The 16,162-nt window shown below is 23.7% G+C and overlaps 2 protein-coding genes across 4 annotated transcripts; both read right to left on the bottom strand.

Moving 5' to 3' along the window:
* Positions 1–997: 997 nt before the first annotated feature.
* LOC127281922 (putative fatty acyl-CoA reductase CG5065) lies at positions 998–9,836 on the bottom strand. 2 transcript variants are annotated; one of them, XM_051305909.1, is made up of 7 exons: positions 9,573–9,836; positions 6,106–6,299; positions 4,370–4,609; positions 4,027–4,291; positions 2,797–3,099; positions 2,217–2,424; positions 998–1,538 (listed from the first exon to the last, which is right to left on the bottom strand). In XM_051305909.1, the coding sequence occupies exons 2-7, from the start codon at positions 6,289–6,291 to the stop codon at positions 1,247–1,249; spliced, it is 1,494 nt and encodes a 497-aa protein (XP_051161866.1). In that variant the 5' UTR covers positions 6,292–6,299; positions 9,573–9,836; the 3' UTR covers positions 998–1,246. The 2 variants fall into 2 exon arrangements, with proteins under 2 accessions (XP_051161866.1, XP_051161867.1); XM_051305910.1 differs by lacking the exon at positions 9,573–9,836 and adding an exon at positions 6,512–6,608.
* Positions 9,837–10,556: 720 nt separating this feature from the next.
* LOC127281921 (putative fatty acyl-CoA reductase CG8306) lies at positions 10,557–16,121 on the bottom strand. 2 transcript variants are annotated; one of them, XM_051305907.1, is made up of 8 exons: positions 15,964–16,121; positions 14,524–14,763; positions 13,978–14,229; positions 13,589–13,838; positions 13,328–13,520; positions 12,763–13,002; positions 12,223–12,480; positions 10,557–11,419 (listed from the first exon to the last, which is right to left on the bottom strand). In XM_051305907.1, the coding sequence occupies exons 2-8, from the start codon at positions 14,716–14,718 to the stop codon at positions 11,281–11,283; spliced, it is 1,527 nt and encodes a 508-aa protein (XP_051161864.1). In that variant the 5' UTR covers positions 14,719–14,763; positions 15,964–16,121; the 3' UTR covers positions 10,557–11,280. The 2 variants fall into 2 exon arrangements, with proteins under 2 accessions (XP_051161864.1, XP_051161865.1); XM_051305908.1 differs by lacking the exon at positions 15,964–16,121 and adding an exon at positions 14,859–14,878.
* Positions 16,122–16,162: the final 41 nt, after the last annotated feature.

Below are 16,162 nucleotides of genomic sequence, written 5' to 3'. Positions count from 1 at the left end.
TTTCAAGATGAGTTCAAATGTTTGTAAATGAAATTTTTTTTTTTATAGTTTATCGCAAGGAGAAAGGAAAAAAAGAACGAGTTCAATTGGCAGTAGTTTTATATGAATAACATTTTGCAGGTGCCATTTCTCATGGCAGAACATTGTAAATTACATTTTTACTATATCCTTAGAGCGAAACACTTCGACCTCTATATATCGATGATGCAAGAAAACTTTCGTGCGCTGCTGCTGCTACGACTTAAACCATTCGAGTCGAGCAAAGAGGTGAGAGTAAGAGTAAGTAAACTGGACAGATACTATCGAATAAGTGTATACACTAGACGAAGTTTTAAAGTTAGTCACTAAAATTTCAACATTTCAGGATGCCTGCAATTCACTTTTTTTTTTTTTTTTTTAATTCCCCCTACAATATTTTTATACATTTTTTATATTTATCAAATTATTTTTTATTAATTATTACGAATAATTTTACTAATAATAATTAATTAATTATTTTTTTTATTTTTTTACTAATACTTTATTCGAATAATTAGATAAATAATATTAAAATTGTTTTACAATTATTCTCCATTATATATAATTTATTTATATTGTTAATATATTTTTATATTTTCAAATTATTTTTCATTAAGAAAAAATTATTATCATTTATCTCATAGTTTCTCGAATGATTTGTGTTCATTGATAATATTGTGTTGTAATACTTTTGAATTTTGTTCTTCTTACACCAACTTTATAATTTTATAATATTTCTAACATCAGTCAAATTTTTATTAAGTAATATCTTTGAAAATAAAATAACTTTCTAAAAGTATTACTTCATTTTTATATGTGCGTATGTTGGAAAAGGATAAAAAATACTGGAAAACAGTTTCATAAAACGCTTGAATATCATTTTTATTCATTTTTTTTTTTTGCACTTATTTATTGTTTTTATTTGTATATTTGATTATTGTATTTATCTAGTTTATTAACGAAAAAAAACCACCAGACATAAATTTTCGTTTTAATAATTATTAATCAACAAAGCTAATAACACTAATTAGTTACTTTTTAACATTCACATTTTTTTCTAATTTTAATCCAATTTTACTAATGTTTTTAACTAGAAATTATTTTATTACATTTTTGTCAAAACATTTTTTTTTTTATTTATATTAATTAATTTTGCCATAAAAAAAATAATTTAGTCATAAATTAAGATGATAAAAAAAGGAAATTTTTCAAAAAGTTTTTAAACAATTCAAATTTCTCTGACTTCCATTAAAGTTTTAAATGGCACCATCCAAGAATAAATGAACCAAGCAATTAAAATTCCAAATATTATCCTAAGACACAAGTCTGCAACATATAAAAATGCAAAAACACGTCTTGCACGTGGCAAAGTTGAAGGATCATCTTTTAAACAATACTTTCTAGTACCCAATATATAATCTAATATGTATTCATTCCAACAAATAGCCTTGGTATTCATAAAAAACGTTTCTCTGTCAGATGTACATAAACTGTTCTCCAAATTTTTCATCGTGTCATTTCTGTAAACATAAATCATTAATTTATTAATTTAATAATTTAATAATTTTAAATTTTAATCAACGAAAATAAATAAAAAAATTTTCACACGAGAAAAAAAAATATCTCGAGCTTGTTTTGATTATAAAGAATTCAAATTGAATGCAATTTATTTTAAAGTGCAACAAGTGTCTTGATCATAAAATAGCTTAAATGTAAATGTTTCTCCGTCATTAACCCGTTGACCTACCACACTTGACGAAACAAACATTTACGTAAATGTAAAAGACACCAACATAAATTATATTTCCTGCAGATTAGAATCGTTCAATTTACTCAAGTCTTAGAAATTATGAATATGAATCTATTATTAGAAAACTATGACAAGAATAATAAACTTTGCGAGAGTTTGGAAAAAAAAAATTATCTTTTTTTTTTTTTAATAAAAAAAGAGAGATTTCTAAGAAGGATGACAAACATCCGCTATGGGTAATTTCTTTGCAAATTTTTCTAACGTAATAAAAATAATTTTCATCATCGAAAGTAAACTTAATAAAATATTTTGTCTTTAACGATTTAAAAATAGAAAAATTAATTAAAATTTAAAATCCGAATTTCAAGTATGAATTAATTTTCACTTCTTTGTTATTTTTTTTTTAAAACTAACAAGTACAATTAAAATTGAAAATTGATAATTTTACCGAAAATTCCATTGCTTCGTCGTATAATATTGCAGTAAATCGAGACCCGTTGTAACTCGATTTTGAATTTTTACAAGAAATGGTTTATTCCCAGTGACATATAATAATGTGTCCAATAAATAAGCCGGGATAATATGAAGAAATAATACAGAGAACCAATGAACAATTTTCGAAGTTGTGAATCCACCTCCAGGATACCACAAAGGTCCTAGAAAATGATTTTAAAAAAAAATTAATAATTAATAATATAAATAAATTGTTACTATAGGATTTATTTATTCTATTTTTCATTTTCCAGTACAAAAAAAAAGTCTCTTGTCATTTTGAAAACACTGCGAAATATTACATAAATGTCAAGTACATTTAAAGTAGAAATTACTTCTTTAGTAAATTGCTGGTTATTTGATTAAAGGAAGAATTCATTCAATGAAAAAAAAAAAAATTATTAACAATTTTCTGGGATTATTGGTTTAAATAAATTATTTAAAAATTCCATTTATATTTAAATTTTTTCAGGAACTTTTTTTTTTTTTCTTATAATTTTGTAATATAAGATAATAATGATAATTAAAAACCACACCTGAAAATGGATTTTCGAGAGCGTGTTTTCTGCCACTGTCGAGCGCGTACCTCCAGGAAATTGGATTTTTTCCACTTTCAGTAACATTCATGAAAATTGGTTCAGTTGGTTGTTCAATGCCAACTTTCCATGAGAGTGTAATTGTGGCATTAACCACAAGATCACAAGGTATAATATCGGTGAGATAGTCGGGATTGCAGAGCATCGAACGAATTACACCTTTGCCAGCTCCTATCATTAAACCAGTTGGTCCATTCATATTATCAACCCAGCCTGGAGCTGGTTCCTTCCAAGATGCAGTCACTGAAATACATCATTTTAATTAAATATTGAAATTTTATGCAATTTTTTTTTTTTAAATTCATTCTTTTTATTAAATAACAAAATTTTATTAAAAAATATATAATAAATAGCCCGCTTAAAAATGTAAATAAATAAAATTTATTTATAAATTATAATTAATAATAATAAATTATATATAGAATAAATTATAATTTAATAAATAAACTTCAGAAAGATTACTAATTAATTTTTATATTTAATATAAAAATTAGTAAGCTTTCTGAAGTTTATTTATTAAATTATAATTTATTTTATTACTAATAAATAATATTACATAAGCTAAGAATTAAAAATTGAATTATTTCTATAAAAAAAAAATAAATGGAACACTTTTTTCTACGTATTGAAAAAAAATTTCAATATTGAAGAAAAAAAGAAATGCACAGTACGTCATTTATGAAAGATTTACAGAATATCAAGTAAATGAATATTTATTAAGATGCAATCAAATATACTTTATAAGCGCAATCAGTTACTATAATGTGTGAATAAATTGATGATTACCAATTGCACATTCTAAACAATGTAAGATAATTTATTCCAAAAATTTACAATAAATAATGATTTGAATGAAAAAAAAATTAATCATCATTTTAAAAAAAATTATATAATAGATAATAAATTAATCGAATAAGAACTAAAAATTTGAAATATTTAGCATAATAAAAATAAATTAAAAATATCCTTAGGAGAAAATAGAATTGAAATAGAATTTACCAATCAAAATTAGTTAATATAAATAATTCGCAAATATATTACAAAATTAATTAAGTATATTAAAAATTAACTATCGTTTGATTTCTATATTTTCTCTTTTGTTTAAAATTATAAATTTGAAATATATTTGCCATTAGCAAAAAGAATAAAAAGTACAGAAAATCAAATTACCGATCGAGGGTCGAGCAACGCCTGTAGGTATGCCAGATTTTGACACAACAGCTTCGCTCAATGCCTTACTAAAGGCATATGTATTTGGTTGATCACCCAATAATTTTGGTGTCAATGCTTCTAAAATATTATCATTCATTGTATCAATAAGAGTGAACATTTTTTCTGGTAAAATTGGCGTTGGATAAGCACGTTCTTCTAAAATTTCTTCTCCACATTGACAATATGCAGTTGATACATGAATAAATGATTTTAATTTTTTAAACTGAAAAATATTTTAATTTTCTTAACAAAATTAGATTTTTTTTCTCTATTTAAATAAATAAAATAATTAATTAATTACCTGCTTTATAACTGACAAAACATTAGCCGTTCCTCTTGTATTTAAATTAATAGCAGTTTTTAATGAAAGATCAAATCTAACATTTGCAGCCATATGAAAAACTACCGAGGTATCTTCGATTAAACGATTTTTATCTGTAAGCGATAATCCAAGTCCTTCAATTGTTGTATCACCATTAATGACAACAATTTTTTTCAGTCTCTCAGGATTATTCTCTGACAATATTCTAAATGGTTCTTGCTGGAAAAAGAAAAAAATAATTATCAAAATTTTTTCAGATAAAAAAAAGAAAAATTAAATGAGAAAAATATTATTTTACATATAAAATTAAAAATAATTATCATTATCGTAGATCACTTCTTTTTTTTTTGTGCTACAAATTAATTCCAGGAGATCACAGGAGATTATTTTGTTTTCTTTTGGAGTACCTGACTTTATGACTCTTTGTACGCAAAGACATAATTTATATAACTTTTCTTATTTTATAAAACTTCAAGGCTTGCAATTATTTTTCATTTTTTATGTTGAGATAATTTAAATCACACCAAAATAAAATAACTCAGTTACGCGCAGTAAGTTCCTTTCTCTTGTGCGTTAAAGAGACCGATGCAAATATGTAGTGCAAGGGGAGAAAAAAAATATATCAAAACAAACTCCTCAAGAATCAGTAGCAAATATCTCATTTATATTCGAATTAAAAAAAAAAAAGTAAATCAAATAAAATGTAAAGAAAGAGCTCTCAGCTATTTAATATTAAAAAAAAATATGAAAAATATTTTTTCCTTAAAAAAATATGAACAATACAATTTATATGTATATAATTTTCTCCAGCTTTCACTTTTCATTAATAATATTAAGGAAAACATTTCACATTCTATAATAACTAAATATGTTACAACTATAAAAAAAATTGCCAATCGCATCAAAAATGGTATAATTGATATTCATATAAGAAATAATTTTCTTACAAGAAAATCATTTTTGGTAAAAATATTAAAATTTGTTGATAGTTAATTATCACTTAAATATCCATAAAATTCATTTTCACAATGATGTAATTTTTCAAAAAACTTTTTAATACCTACTAAAAAAAAAATGTTTATGATAGTTAAAAATTATATTACTATTTTCTTATATAAAAGTATAATTAATTCTTTTATACATTGTAGCGTAGTAAGAAGTAATTTTTCCAGTTTTCGAAATGTTTTTTAAAAAAGATAAAATATTGATAAGAAAATTAACGTTCACAGTTCATTCTCTACAATTTAAATTAAACAAAAACTGGTTAAAGATTTTAAAAAAAAAGTAGTTCCTGCTAATTCAGCCTTGAATTTTTATTTATAAACGAAAACTTGGTTATAGAATAAGATATTATGTAAAATATAAACCGGAATAAGGCGAGAATTTTTTTGAGCTAGAAGAAAACATTGTTAAATATTTTTATAAAATGCAAAAATATTAATGAAAAAAAAAAATATACATATTTTTACAAAATTGAAAACCTGTTTCATTAATCATTTTTAATGAGAAAAAATTTTCCTCTTCATTTGACTCATCAATTTTTCAAGACTATCAATATTTTATTTCTCAAAGCCCAACATTAGGTAATATCAAAACAAAAATTATAAATAAACAATTTAAATTCTTTTAAGTACGCACATTTTTTTTTTTTGCGCTAAGAAAGCGAAAAAAAACGGTTTCATAATTTCTTAATCGTTTTTCATTAATTTTCTCACCTGTAAAAGATGTTTTAGTCTATTCTGAGGACTGACATCCTTTTTTTCTCGTATCAAAATATAAATATTTCCAATTTCCTGACAAGTGAGAAGTAATTTGGCTACTAAAACTTTCCCCACAAATCCCGTGGCACCTGTCACCAAAACATTTCTATCTCGGAACCATTCTGGTATTGTTGGTTCCATTATTCAATCTGCAAAAAAAAAAAAATTCATTATCAATAAAATAAATTAAAAAATTTTGTGTACAATAAATTTCAATGAAATATATAAAATATTTTTCAAATTAAATTTTAATAAGACAATTTTTATTTAACTAAAATTATTTTAAACGAAAAAAAAACAGAGAGTGCAAGCTATAATTTTTCAAGAATAAAAAAAAGGGTGAAAGAAGTGCCCAAGAGACCTTAGTTCAATGTGAAATCGTTTATAAACCCTCAAGGCCTTCTCGAAAAAAAAAAAAATATTTTGCCAAGCCACCTTTCGTTTCGGAAACTAATGAAATCAATGATGATTCAATATTGTTTCATCCATTCGTCTGAGTAAAGTCCCCACCTACCCCCCTTACCCCCCTTTTGAAGCGGATATGCAATTAATGTCAAAAGGTGTCTATAAAATAGGAATTCACATAATTATTATGTCGTCATTTTATAAACAATTTAACAAACATAAAAAACAACAAAACTGTAAATATAATTTTTACGGAAATTATCAATCTTATATAAATATTCATATAATAATTTTGTTTGCGGCTATGTAATTAAAAAAATAAAAAAATTAAATTCTTCATTGATTTACTTTTTTTAACCATTTTTTTTCTTTTAACTAATTAAAAATAATAATGATGAGTTAAATTTTTTTTTATCTTTCAATTTGCATTTAACAAACAAAACTTGAGTTTTCGAAAATTGGAGAAAAAAAAATATTATATAAACGATATTTTAGAAAAGTTGTTCAGATTTCGTACAAAAAAAAAAGAGAAAGTTATTTCGAATGATGATGATTCTCTCAATTAATTATTATTAAATATTTAAAAAAAATATTTACATTACAAAAAAATATAAATCTAGACAAAATAAAAAAAAAAATTTTCTAACTGAAAAAATTATAAACACTTAGAAATTTCTTTACTAATTATAAAGAAACAAAAAGTGAATAATTTTTTATGATCTCAAACATACATTACGAGCTCTTGATGAATAAAAAAAAAAGTGACAGTGAAAGATGTAATATCCTTCATACAGTTGCATTATGATGAGAATGTTTAATAGAAATCTTTTGATAAATGCCTTCCAAAGAAATTGATATTAATGTTGGAAAATAAAAAGAAATTCTCCTCTGTTCAAATTATTATTTTTTCAAATAGATTTTAATGATTCTAATTATTGACCCTCCAATTCACTTCCTATTTTTAAATTCATAAAAAAACACTATAATCATTTTGTTTCTATAGAAATTAAATATTAATTTATAAAAAAATAAATTGTAATTGACAATTTCATAATTAAATTATTTTTTGCATTTCTAATATGAAATAAGGTTTTGTTGTTAAATAGAATGTGATATTTATTTAAAAGGTAAACGACTTTTCAAAGCCTTAATTAGGCGAGTAAATGTAATGTATTTTAATTTTCTTGCATCAATTATTATGAGAGAATTTTAACACTATTTAACCAATAGAAATTTTTTCACCTCGTATTATAAATATACGTTTTAGACCAAAAAAGATAAATAAATTTATTTTCACACATTTCATTTTTATAGGCTTCGTGACCTACAAATGGACCATGTTTACATAAAACTTTTTTATTATCTAAAAGCCCTATCTAAAACTTTTAACATGTTAAAATTTATATTTTTCATTAATATTATTTAAAAATTTTTTAAATTGAACTTAATTAATTTTATATAAAAATCATTTGAATATTCAAATCGTTAAATTATGATGATCAATTTTTTTTTATGCAAATAAAATAAAGAGAAGAACAATTATAAATTGTAAAAAAAAAAGAATTTTAATAAAAAGTAATATTAAAGTCCACAGCGACTAGTCGTCGTTGTCCTGATTTCTTTTCATTTTTATAAGAGGAACAAAATTTATTTTCTATATTTACATATTAAAGTCAATGATAACTTCTCATATGACATTTCTATATTTATTTTGCATAATCAACAATTACTTTCCTTGAATGTAAAAATTTTTTTTTTAAATCTAATTATATGAATTAATGATCAAAATAGATGAATAAAAATAATTTCAATTAAATTAGTTAAATGAAATTGATTTCCAAATCAAATAAAATGTATTCAGATCTGTTTTCATGAAAAAAAAATGGAAATTTATGACCGGTAATTAATTTATGCAAATTAATTAACCGAGTTACATTGTATACGTTTTAAATTTGTAGAGAAAAAAATTAATTTAAATAATTTTAAATGTTTTTTCCAATATTTGCGGGACTTGTTTCGTGCAAATTGAGTACGTGAAAGAAAATTTATTTCAACTTGATTACAAGAACGTAGCCTTGCTCCCTTTGATACGTAATTAAAATGATTTTTTTTTTTTTTCAAAGTTTGGATTTTGAAATAAAAGTGTTCCTCTCTCGTCGCATAGTTAGTGTACTGCACTTAAAGAATATTGTAGACACGAATCAAGTATATATATTGAATGCGAAAGTGCATTCTGATACACAAAAGATATACAAGTTCCTCGAGGCCAATACAAATAAAATGTTTCGAAATTTGCTGCGTGCACTAAATCACATAAAAAGTAGTTCTTATAGTTGAACGAATCGTAAAATTAATTTCATGTGTAGAAAAATCTATTAACAATTTCATTAAAATTTTCCTACTCTAATTCAAAGCACTTGGCATCAAATTTTTAATGAGGTACGAATATAATTAAAAAAAAATTTGTTTCAGCAATAATTAATGCATTCATTAAAATGTGGTTATGATAGTTTTTAAATTTTTATAGTACAAGAAATAAACAAAAAATGATTTTAATTGTAATTACTATTTTTATCTTAGATGTTTAGATTTTTTTCATTTTTTAGAAAATAATTATTGTCATAATAAATTTTTATTATTGTCTATTATTTATTATTGTTATACCAATTTTTTTCAATTAAAAAAATAAGAAACCTTTAATTATTAAAATAAATTTTAATTTAGTTCATATTTAAAAGAAATTCATAAAATAATGAATGAAGTTAATTAAAATGATTTCATAAAATAAGAAAAGTTTATATTGAAAAAATACCTTTTTTATTAAAAAATAAATTTCAATAAATTATAAAATATTAAAATTCAAAAAAATTTTAATCTTAAAAATTGAAAATAACGAAAATAATAAAAATTTGAAAACTGAGGAATATTAAATGAATAAAAAAATTAAACAACAAATTTAATGAATTTAATATGAATAAATAAATTAATTAAAAAATATTTATAACACAGAAACTGACCTTTTTTAATGTGAAATTTAAAGTTGAATCCTGTAAGACTGATTGATTTGCCAATTGATGACTAAGACTTAACAAATTAAACGACGTTGTCGGAGGTTCTCTTCAGGGAGTCCAGATTTAAAGTGACTTATTGAGCCGACTGACTACCATTCTCTGATCGGAGAACGCTTTTATGTATACCTTCACATTTTAATCTTGCTTGCATCCATGCGTTAGGGTCGATGGATATTCAATACTGTGATTGTCTGAAAAAAATCTCCCCACAAGAAATTTATTATAATAAATGTAAAATAAGATAAATCACATTTTTTTATATCTCATTATTTCCATTTGATACTTTACCTTTAATAAATAATCATTTTTCTTCAAAAAAAAAAAATATTTTTATTTTTCAAACTCTTCTTAACTAATATTTTCAACTCTTTTTTGAAGGAAAATTCAATCAAAAATTTTTGCCTAAAATAATAAAGAATTAAATAATAATAAAAATTTTAATAAACTAATTGAATCGATACTTAGAAAAATTAATTTCTCTTCGAAAATATTCTTCCTTTTTTTTAAATTTCTAACGTCTCTTTAATCTTCAAGGAAATGTTTGAAATGAAAACAATTTGCGAAAACAATAGACAAGTATTTTTTTTTATTAACCGATTCAATTGTTTAAAATACTTTTTTTTCCCTAACTACTTACTTCTGTTGTCATTAAAAAACTAGTTGTAAAATATTAGAATGCAATTTCCTGAGATATTTTTATAAAAAAAGAAGAAAAAGAAAAGACTTTAATATACATGGAAAATTTACTAATTTTTAAAAATAAATTTCAATTGTAATTGAATTGAAAACGTTTCTTAGTTAAACAACACTATTTTACAAATTAAAAAATGAAATTGTATTTAATTAATGTTTTCTTTATATTGTAAAAATGTTATATTTTAATGAAACAATTATTTAAATATCATTTGAGAAAAAATTGAATTAAGAAAATTGTATGAAAAAGTACAAGCTACTTTATTATTTCAATGTGTAAATTACACCAACAACCCACACTCAGACACACTAATGGCAAACGTAGAAATTAAATAAACAATCATTAAAGCTTTAAACTATTTCACGAATAAATATACTTTAACTATCAATGATGACATTTTTTTAGTTATAGTTCTTAAAATATATTATACTTGGTGCTTTATGTTTACTATTTATCAGAATAATTTTGAGAATTTTTTTTTTTTAAATATTGGAATGTTTATGCAATAAAATTAAACTTATTGACAAAATAAATGCAAGTCAAATACTATGTAAGAGAATCTGTTTTCAATCTTAAATCTCTGAAAAAAAACATTAATGGATATTATTTGTGCATTACTAAAGAAAATCGATTACCGTCACCTTTATAACATATATAAAGTAATTGCTCGTACCTTTAATGTAAGGTTTCTTTAACAAATAAGAAATTTAAAAATAAGTAGAGAAAAAGCAAAAAGAAAATCTTTTTTGTCAATTTCTTGGAATAATTATTAAATTTTAATTCTTTAATCTATTCCTTTTTAAGAGGAATACTTCTTTTTATAACGTTAACGTATTAGCACCCCAAACGTATATTATAAATTGATAATCGAAAGTATTTTAAAAAACCTTCTTTTCATCAAATTTCACGATTTTCGTTAATGCCACTTTTGTGATTAATAAACTGTAAAAAAAAAAAAAATTAGAGCTGATTAAAGAGAACATAGATCAAAGGCACTATTAAACCAGTTTTCGTCCAAGTTGATCCAAGAACAGATTTGGTAATCCACCAAACAAGTGCTAATAAAGCTGCTTGCAGAATTAAGTGAATCACCATCAACCTAAATATAAATAAATTCATTAATAATAATGAATTCATGACAATTACTCTCTACATTAATTATTATTCGATTTCTTTTACTATATTGCACATTTTTAATTACAGATGATAATAATTGGTTACTTTTTTTGATTTTAAATTTAAATTTCGAACTTTAGTTTTCTGGCAAAAAAAAATATTTATATTAGTTTTCGAGAAAAATTATTATTCGATTTCTTTTACTATATTGAACTTTTTTAATTACAGAAGAAAATAATTGGTTACTTTTTTTGATTTTAAATTTAAATTTCGAACTTTAGTTTTTTGGCAAAAAAAATATTTATATTAGTTTTCGAGAAAAATAAAATGTATTTTTGTTTCACTTTGACAGGGTGTCTACTAAAAATCTGAATTAAAATTCCAGGACTTTTCCAGGACAAATTTCTTATTTTTCCAGGACATTAAATTGGATGACTTTAAGGAATAAAAAAATTTTTAGTTTAACTATTGTTTTCAGAAATTATTAAAAAATTAATTAATTACTTAAGTAAATTTTCATTTTACTTATTTAATGAATTTTTTTTAACTTGATTGACAAAATTAGAAATTTTTGAAAATTTAAAAGCAAAATATAAAAAATTCAAGGACAAAATTTAAAATTCCAGGACTTTCAAGGACATTTCCAGGACATCCAGGACTAGTAGACACCCTGCTTTGAGTATCTTTGAAATTGGTTGAAAAAAACTATTTACGAACTCGCAATAACAATAATGAATAATTAATAATGAATTGTTATTAATGTTAATTAAAAAAAAAATTACTTACATTTTATCCTTTGATCGAGCCTTTTCCAAATTTTTGGGATTCTCCTTGGAGAGATAGTGTCTAACACCTTGAACTAAATCCAGAAAATAATATTCCCAATTTAATGGTCTTATGTCCATTGTAAAAAGACTTTTGTCCTCATTTGAAAGAGATTCGTGCAATTCAAGAGTACGTGAATTGTCAAACTTCCATTCAGTGAAGATAAACTTTTCCAAAAGATCAAGTGATTTATTTACATTCGTGTGTAGACGAACTAAACTGTAATTAAATTTCCAATGAAAAATAAGTTCAAATTTTTTTATAATTCATATTTTTCCTATTCAATTAATTCTTATTCTTATTTATTTTAATTAAATAGATATTTAAATAAAATACATAAAAAAGTAAATTAAGAAATTTACATTTTAGATATTCAATTTAATGTCTTATTCTCAATAAATTTATTTCTCAATACTTTGAAATAAATAAAAATGTGTTATAAGACACAAAAATGAATTTAATTTTTATTCTATTTAAAAATAACTAAATTTTTGAACTTACATTGGTCTACCGCCGGACACTTTTGTCACAGTGTCTAAAATATAAGCTGGAATCATATGCAAAAAAAAGGCGGAAATTCTGAACCAAAAGAGTGATGGCAAAAATTTCAATGTTGGATACCAAACTGCGCCGCGAAGTGGATATTTGTGTAGAAATTCATCAATTTTCGGAGATACCATTTCCCATTTAAATGGATTGCATGTGCTCGATGTGCAATGATAAATTTTCAATTCTTTACTCCTAAAATAAAAAATCATCATTCATTTCCATAAGAAAACACAAACTCTTAAAGTATTTTTTTTTCAAATTGCTTCAAACAATTAAAAATAATTTTTTAAATTCTAAAATTATAAAAATTTAAATAAAAACAAAATTGAATTATTCTTTAGAGAAAAAAAAAACAAAATAACCCATTGATTAACGATGACCACAGAATATAAATAAGAAAGTAACAATTATATTTTTTTTTTTGTAATTCTTTTCAAGTTCTGTCATGAATAATTTTAAATATAATTAACATTTAAATACTTAGGTATGTCGTGAAATTGAGATAATATTTAATTACTTTTCTCGGCCAACACTGTAGGCACCAACAAGAATAGTATTTACGACAATATCAACAGGAATGTAGTCGTAAATGAGCTCTTGTGCAATTGGTAAACGTCTCACGACTCCTCTGCTTGCTCCCATCAAAAATCCTTGCGGTCCATTCTTTGAAATTGTCCATCCTGGCATGGGTTCATTCCACGCTGCAGTAACTGCAATAATAATTTTTTTTTAAATATTTAAAATTATTACTATTTTTCAAAAAAAGAGAAAAATTTACTCATTGAGGGACGTATGATCGTAACGGGAAGATTTGAATTTGCAATTTCATGTTCAGCTAAATGTTTCGTGAAAGTGTACGGATTGGGATGATCTTTAATAATATTTCTTGTTTCTTCCTTCAAAATTTGTTCATCCGTTCTTTCGACCATTTTCAAAAATTCTTTTACTTCGGTTGGAGGAGGATAAAGTTTCTCCTGAACGTCATGAAGTACTGAATTGACATATGCACTTGAAATATGAACCAACACCTGAATAGAAAATGAAAATTTTATGTAATATTTAAAAATAAATTCACTATAAATATTTAATAGATTAAAATAAATAAAATCTTGAGAATACAAAAAATGTAAAAAAATTAAAATTATTAGAATATTTAAAAAAAACAACCTTAAGATCACGAATTTCTTGAGAGATGAGTACAACACGTCGAGTACCTAATAAATTAATATTGACAGTACTCTTTAAATCGGCTTCAAAGTCCAATGATGCTGCACAATGAATAACAATATTGACATGTTCCACTAATGTCAATCTATCATTAGCAGAAAGGGCCAAATTCTCCTCACCAACATCACCGGCGACAGCGATTAATTTTTTAAAAAGATCCTCTTTATTTTCTTTCCTAATTTTCTCGAATACCTGTGAAATTTCAAAATTTTAAATATACAAAAAAAATAATTGAATCTTCAAAATTAAAAATCGAAAAAAAAAAAACCATCACTAATTTATAAAACAAGAAAATCTTTTATTAATGAAATTAACATTGACCTAGAGATTGAATTGATTAGAGCGAGAAAATAATAAATAGAGATTGAGTAATAATTAATGCCATTGAACTTTGATATTGTAGTGGGAAGAGGTGCGCCGTATTTAATTACAAATTAAAATTTATTTAATTATAATAATTTAAAAAAAAAAATTTCTATAACTTACGGAATTTTTCGTCAATTCTTCTAGTCTATCTTGAATTTCTTTCCCTTTTTTTGGACGAATTAGAACGTAAATATTATTAACATCCGGACAGCATCGTAGTAATTTCTCGATAACACAAATTCCAAGGAAGCCGGTACCACCAGTAATGAACACGTTTTTATCTTGGAAAAAATTAGCTACCTCTGAAGTTGCCATTGCGCTCTATTTAATTTTTTTTTTTATAAATTAATTCACCTTTCTCTGGTAAAGAAAAATTAAAAAGAAAATAACATTAAAATTGTCAATTGCGAATAAACAATATGATTATGAGAAACAAATCCGACGCAAAACGTAACTCAAACTGTAATGGTGAAAAAGGAATCAAATCCAAATAATCTTAAAACACGAGGAGCTACGTCACACGAGAGTCGACTTCTCACGAGAGTGGGAAAGATTGGTTGGAATGGACTAATGGAGAAAAGAGAAAAGATCTATACTAAATCCAAATGTGTTGAAGAGAGAACAATTTTTAGTGACAGGAGAACAGCCAGTAACGGCTCCATGATTAAAGTTTCCCAAAGTATTTTTTGCTCTTTCTTTTTCTTTTTTTTGCACTTGCATTTCAAATTAATTTCAAATTTAATGTTCAATAAATTATAAACTTCTCATTAAATTTCTGTCATAATTATTGCAAATCTTTCATATTAAATACTTGTATAATTTTCACACACCGCGTGAGTAATAGAATCATTAAATATGTAAATTTTTTTTATTTTCATAATTCGCTATATTTTTCTTATAAACAAAATATAATTTCGATTATTTTTAAATCATTTCTATAATGGATTTCTCAAAATTAATGTCGTTAATCAGCAAATTTCGATAAACCGGTTTTTATTTTCAAAATCATTTTTATGTTATTATAATAAATTATAATTTGAAACTTAAAAAAAAAGAAATAGTAAAGAATAATATATTTTCAATTGAGAGATAATATTCTTTGAAAATATATCAGAGTTTATATATCAAAATAAATATTGTCTCACACTCTTATTACACACGAGTAGATTACTTTCACAAAAAAAGCGAAATTTTGTGTTATAATTTTCGTGTAATTTGTATTCAGATTGAAGAAATTTTCTTGCAAAATAATTGGTGAGAGGCATTATTAAGTATGATGTATGTCAAGGATCTAACTCTCCGTAAAGTTATTTCGCGTCTTTAATTTATAGTCATGAAACCCGTTACGTTTTGCGTCCATTATTTAGCCAGAACTTCTGTACCTGATAATCATTAATAGGACAGAAAAAAAAAGTTTATTTTATAGTATTAAATCGTAAATTTAGATCCGTAATCTAATTTTTCGGTGACTAAATTTATCAAATTTACTTCGCAGAGCGAATTGGTACTATGGGTTGCAATTACATTGAGTTTTAAGATTGTATATAATAATATAGTTACCTTTATAACGTTTAATTACTGTTTTATATCTAATTAACGTGTCCTCTTCAATAAATCAACCGGTGAATAATTAATTCAACAAATAAAGAAAATAAATCATAATTGTCTTCTTGTGATCTTTAATAAACATGCTTTAGCAGACGACGCACAAATAGAGCGACACCTATCGACTTATTTTAGAGCGGGACTTTTGAAAATC

Source organism: Leptopilina boulardi, unplaced genomic scaffold (genome assembly GCF_019393585.1).
Source record: "Leptopilina boulardi isolate dan_hultmark-lab unplaced genomic scaffold, ZJU_Lbou_2.1 LbouV2_278, whole genome shotgun sequence".
NCBI classification, from domain to species: Eukaryota; Metazoa; Arthropoda; class Insecta; order Hymenoptera; family Figitidae; genus Leptopilina; species Leptopilina boulardi.
The sequence above is the reverse complement of the archived record's forward strand: the minus strand, read 5'-3'. Positions and strand labels throughout refer to the sequence as shown.

Bases quoted from the DNA above. Each gene is read 5' to 3' on its own strand.
- LOC127281922 (XM_051305909.1), bottom strand. From the start codon at position 6,291: ATGGAACCAACAATACCAGAATGGTTCCGAGATAGAAATGTTTTGGTG. The intron at 3,100-4,026 runs GTAATTTGATTT...GATGTATTTCAG, and splicing joins CGTTGCTCGACCCTCGATCG to TGACTGCATCTTGGAAGGAA. The intron at 2,425-2,796 runs GTGTGGTTTTTA...ATCATTTTCTAG, and splicing joins TCTCGAAAATCCATTTTCAG to GACCTTTGTGGTATCCTGGA.
- LOC127281921 (XM_051305907.1), bottom strand. From the start codon at position 14,718: ATGGCAACTTCAGAGGTAGCTAATTTTTTCCAAGATAAAAACGTGTTC. The intron at 13,839-13,977 runs GTTGTTTTTTTT...TTTTCTATTCAG, and splicing joins AAGAAATTCGTGATCTTAAG to GTGTTGGTTCATATTTCAAG. The intron at 11,420-12,222 runs GTAAGTAATTTT...ATTTATATTTAG, and splicing joins GCTCGATCAAAGGATAAAAT to GTTGATGGTGATTCACTTAA.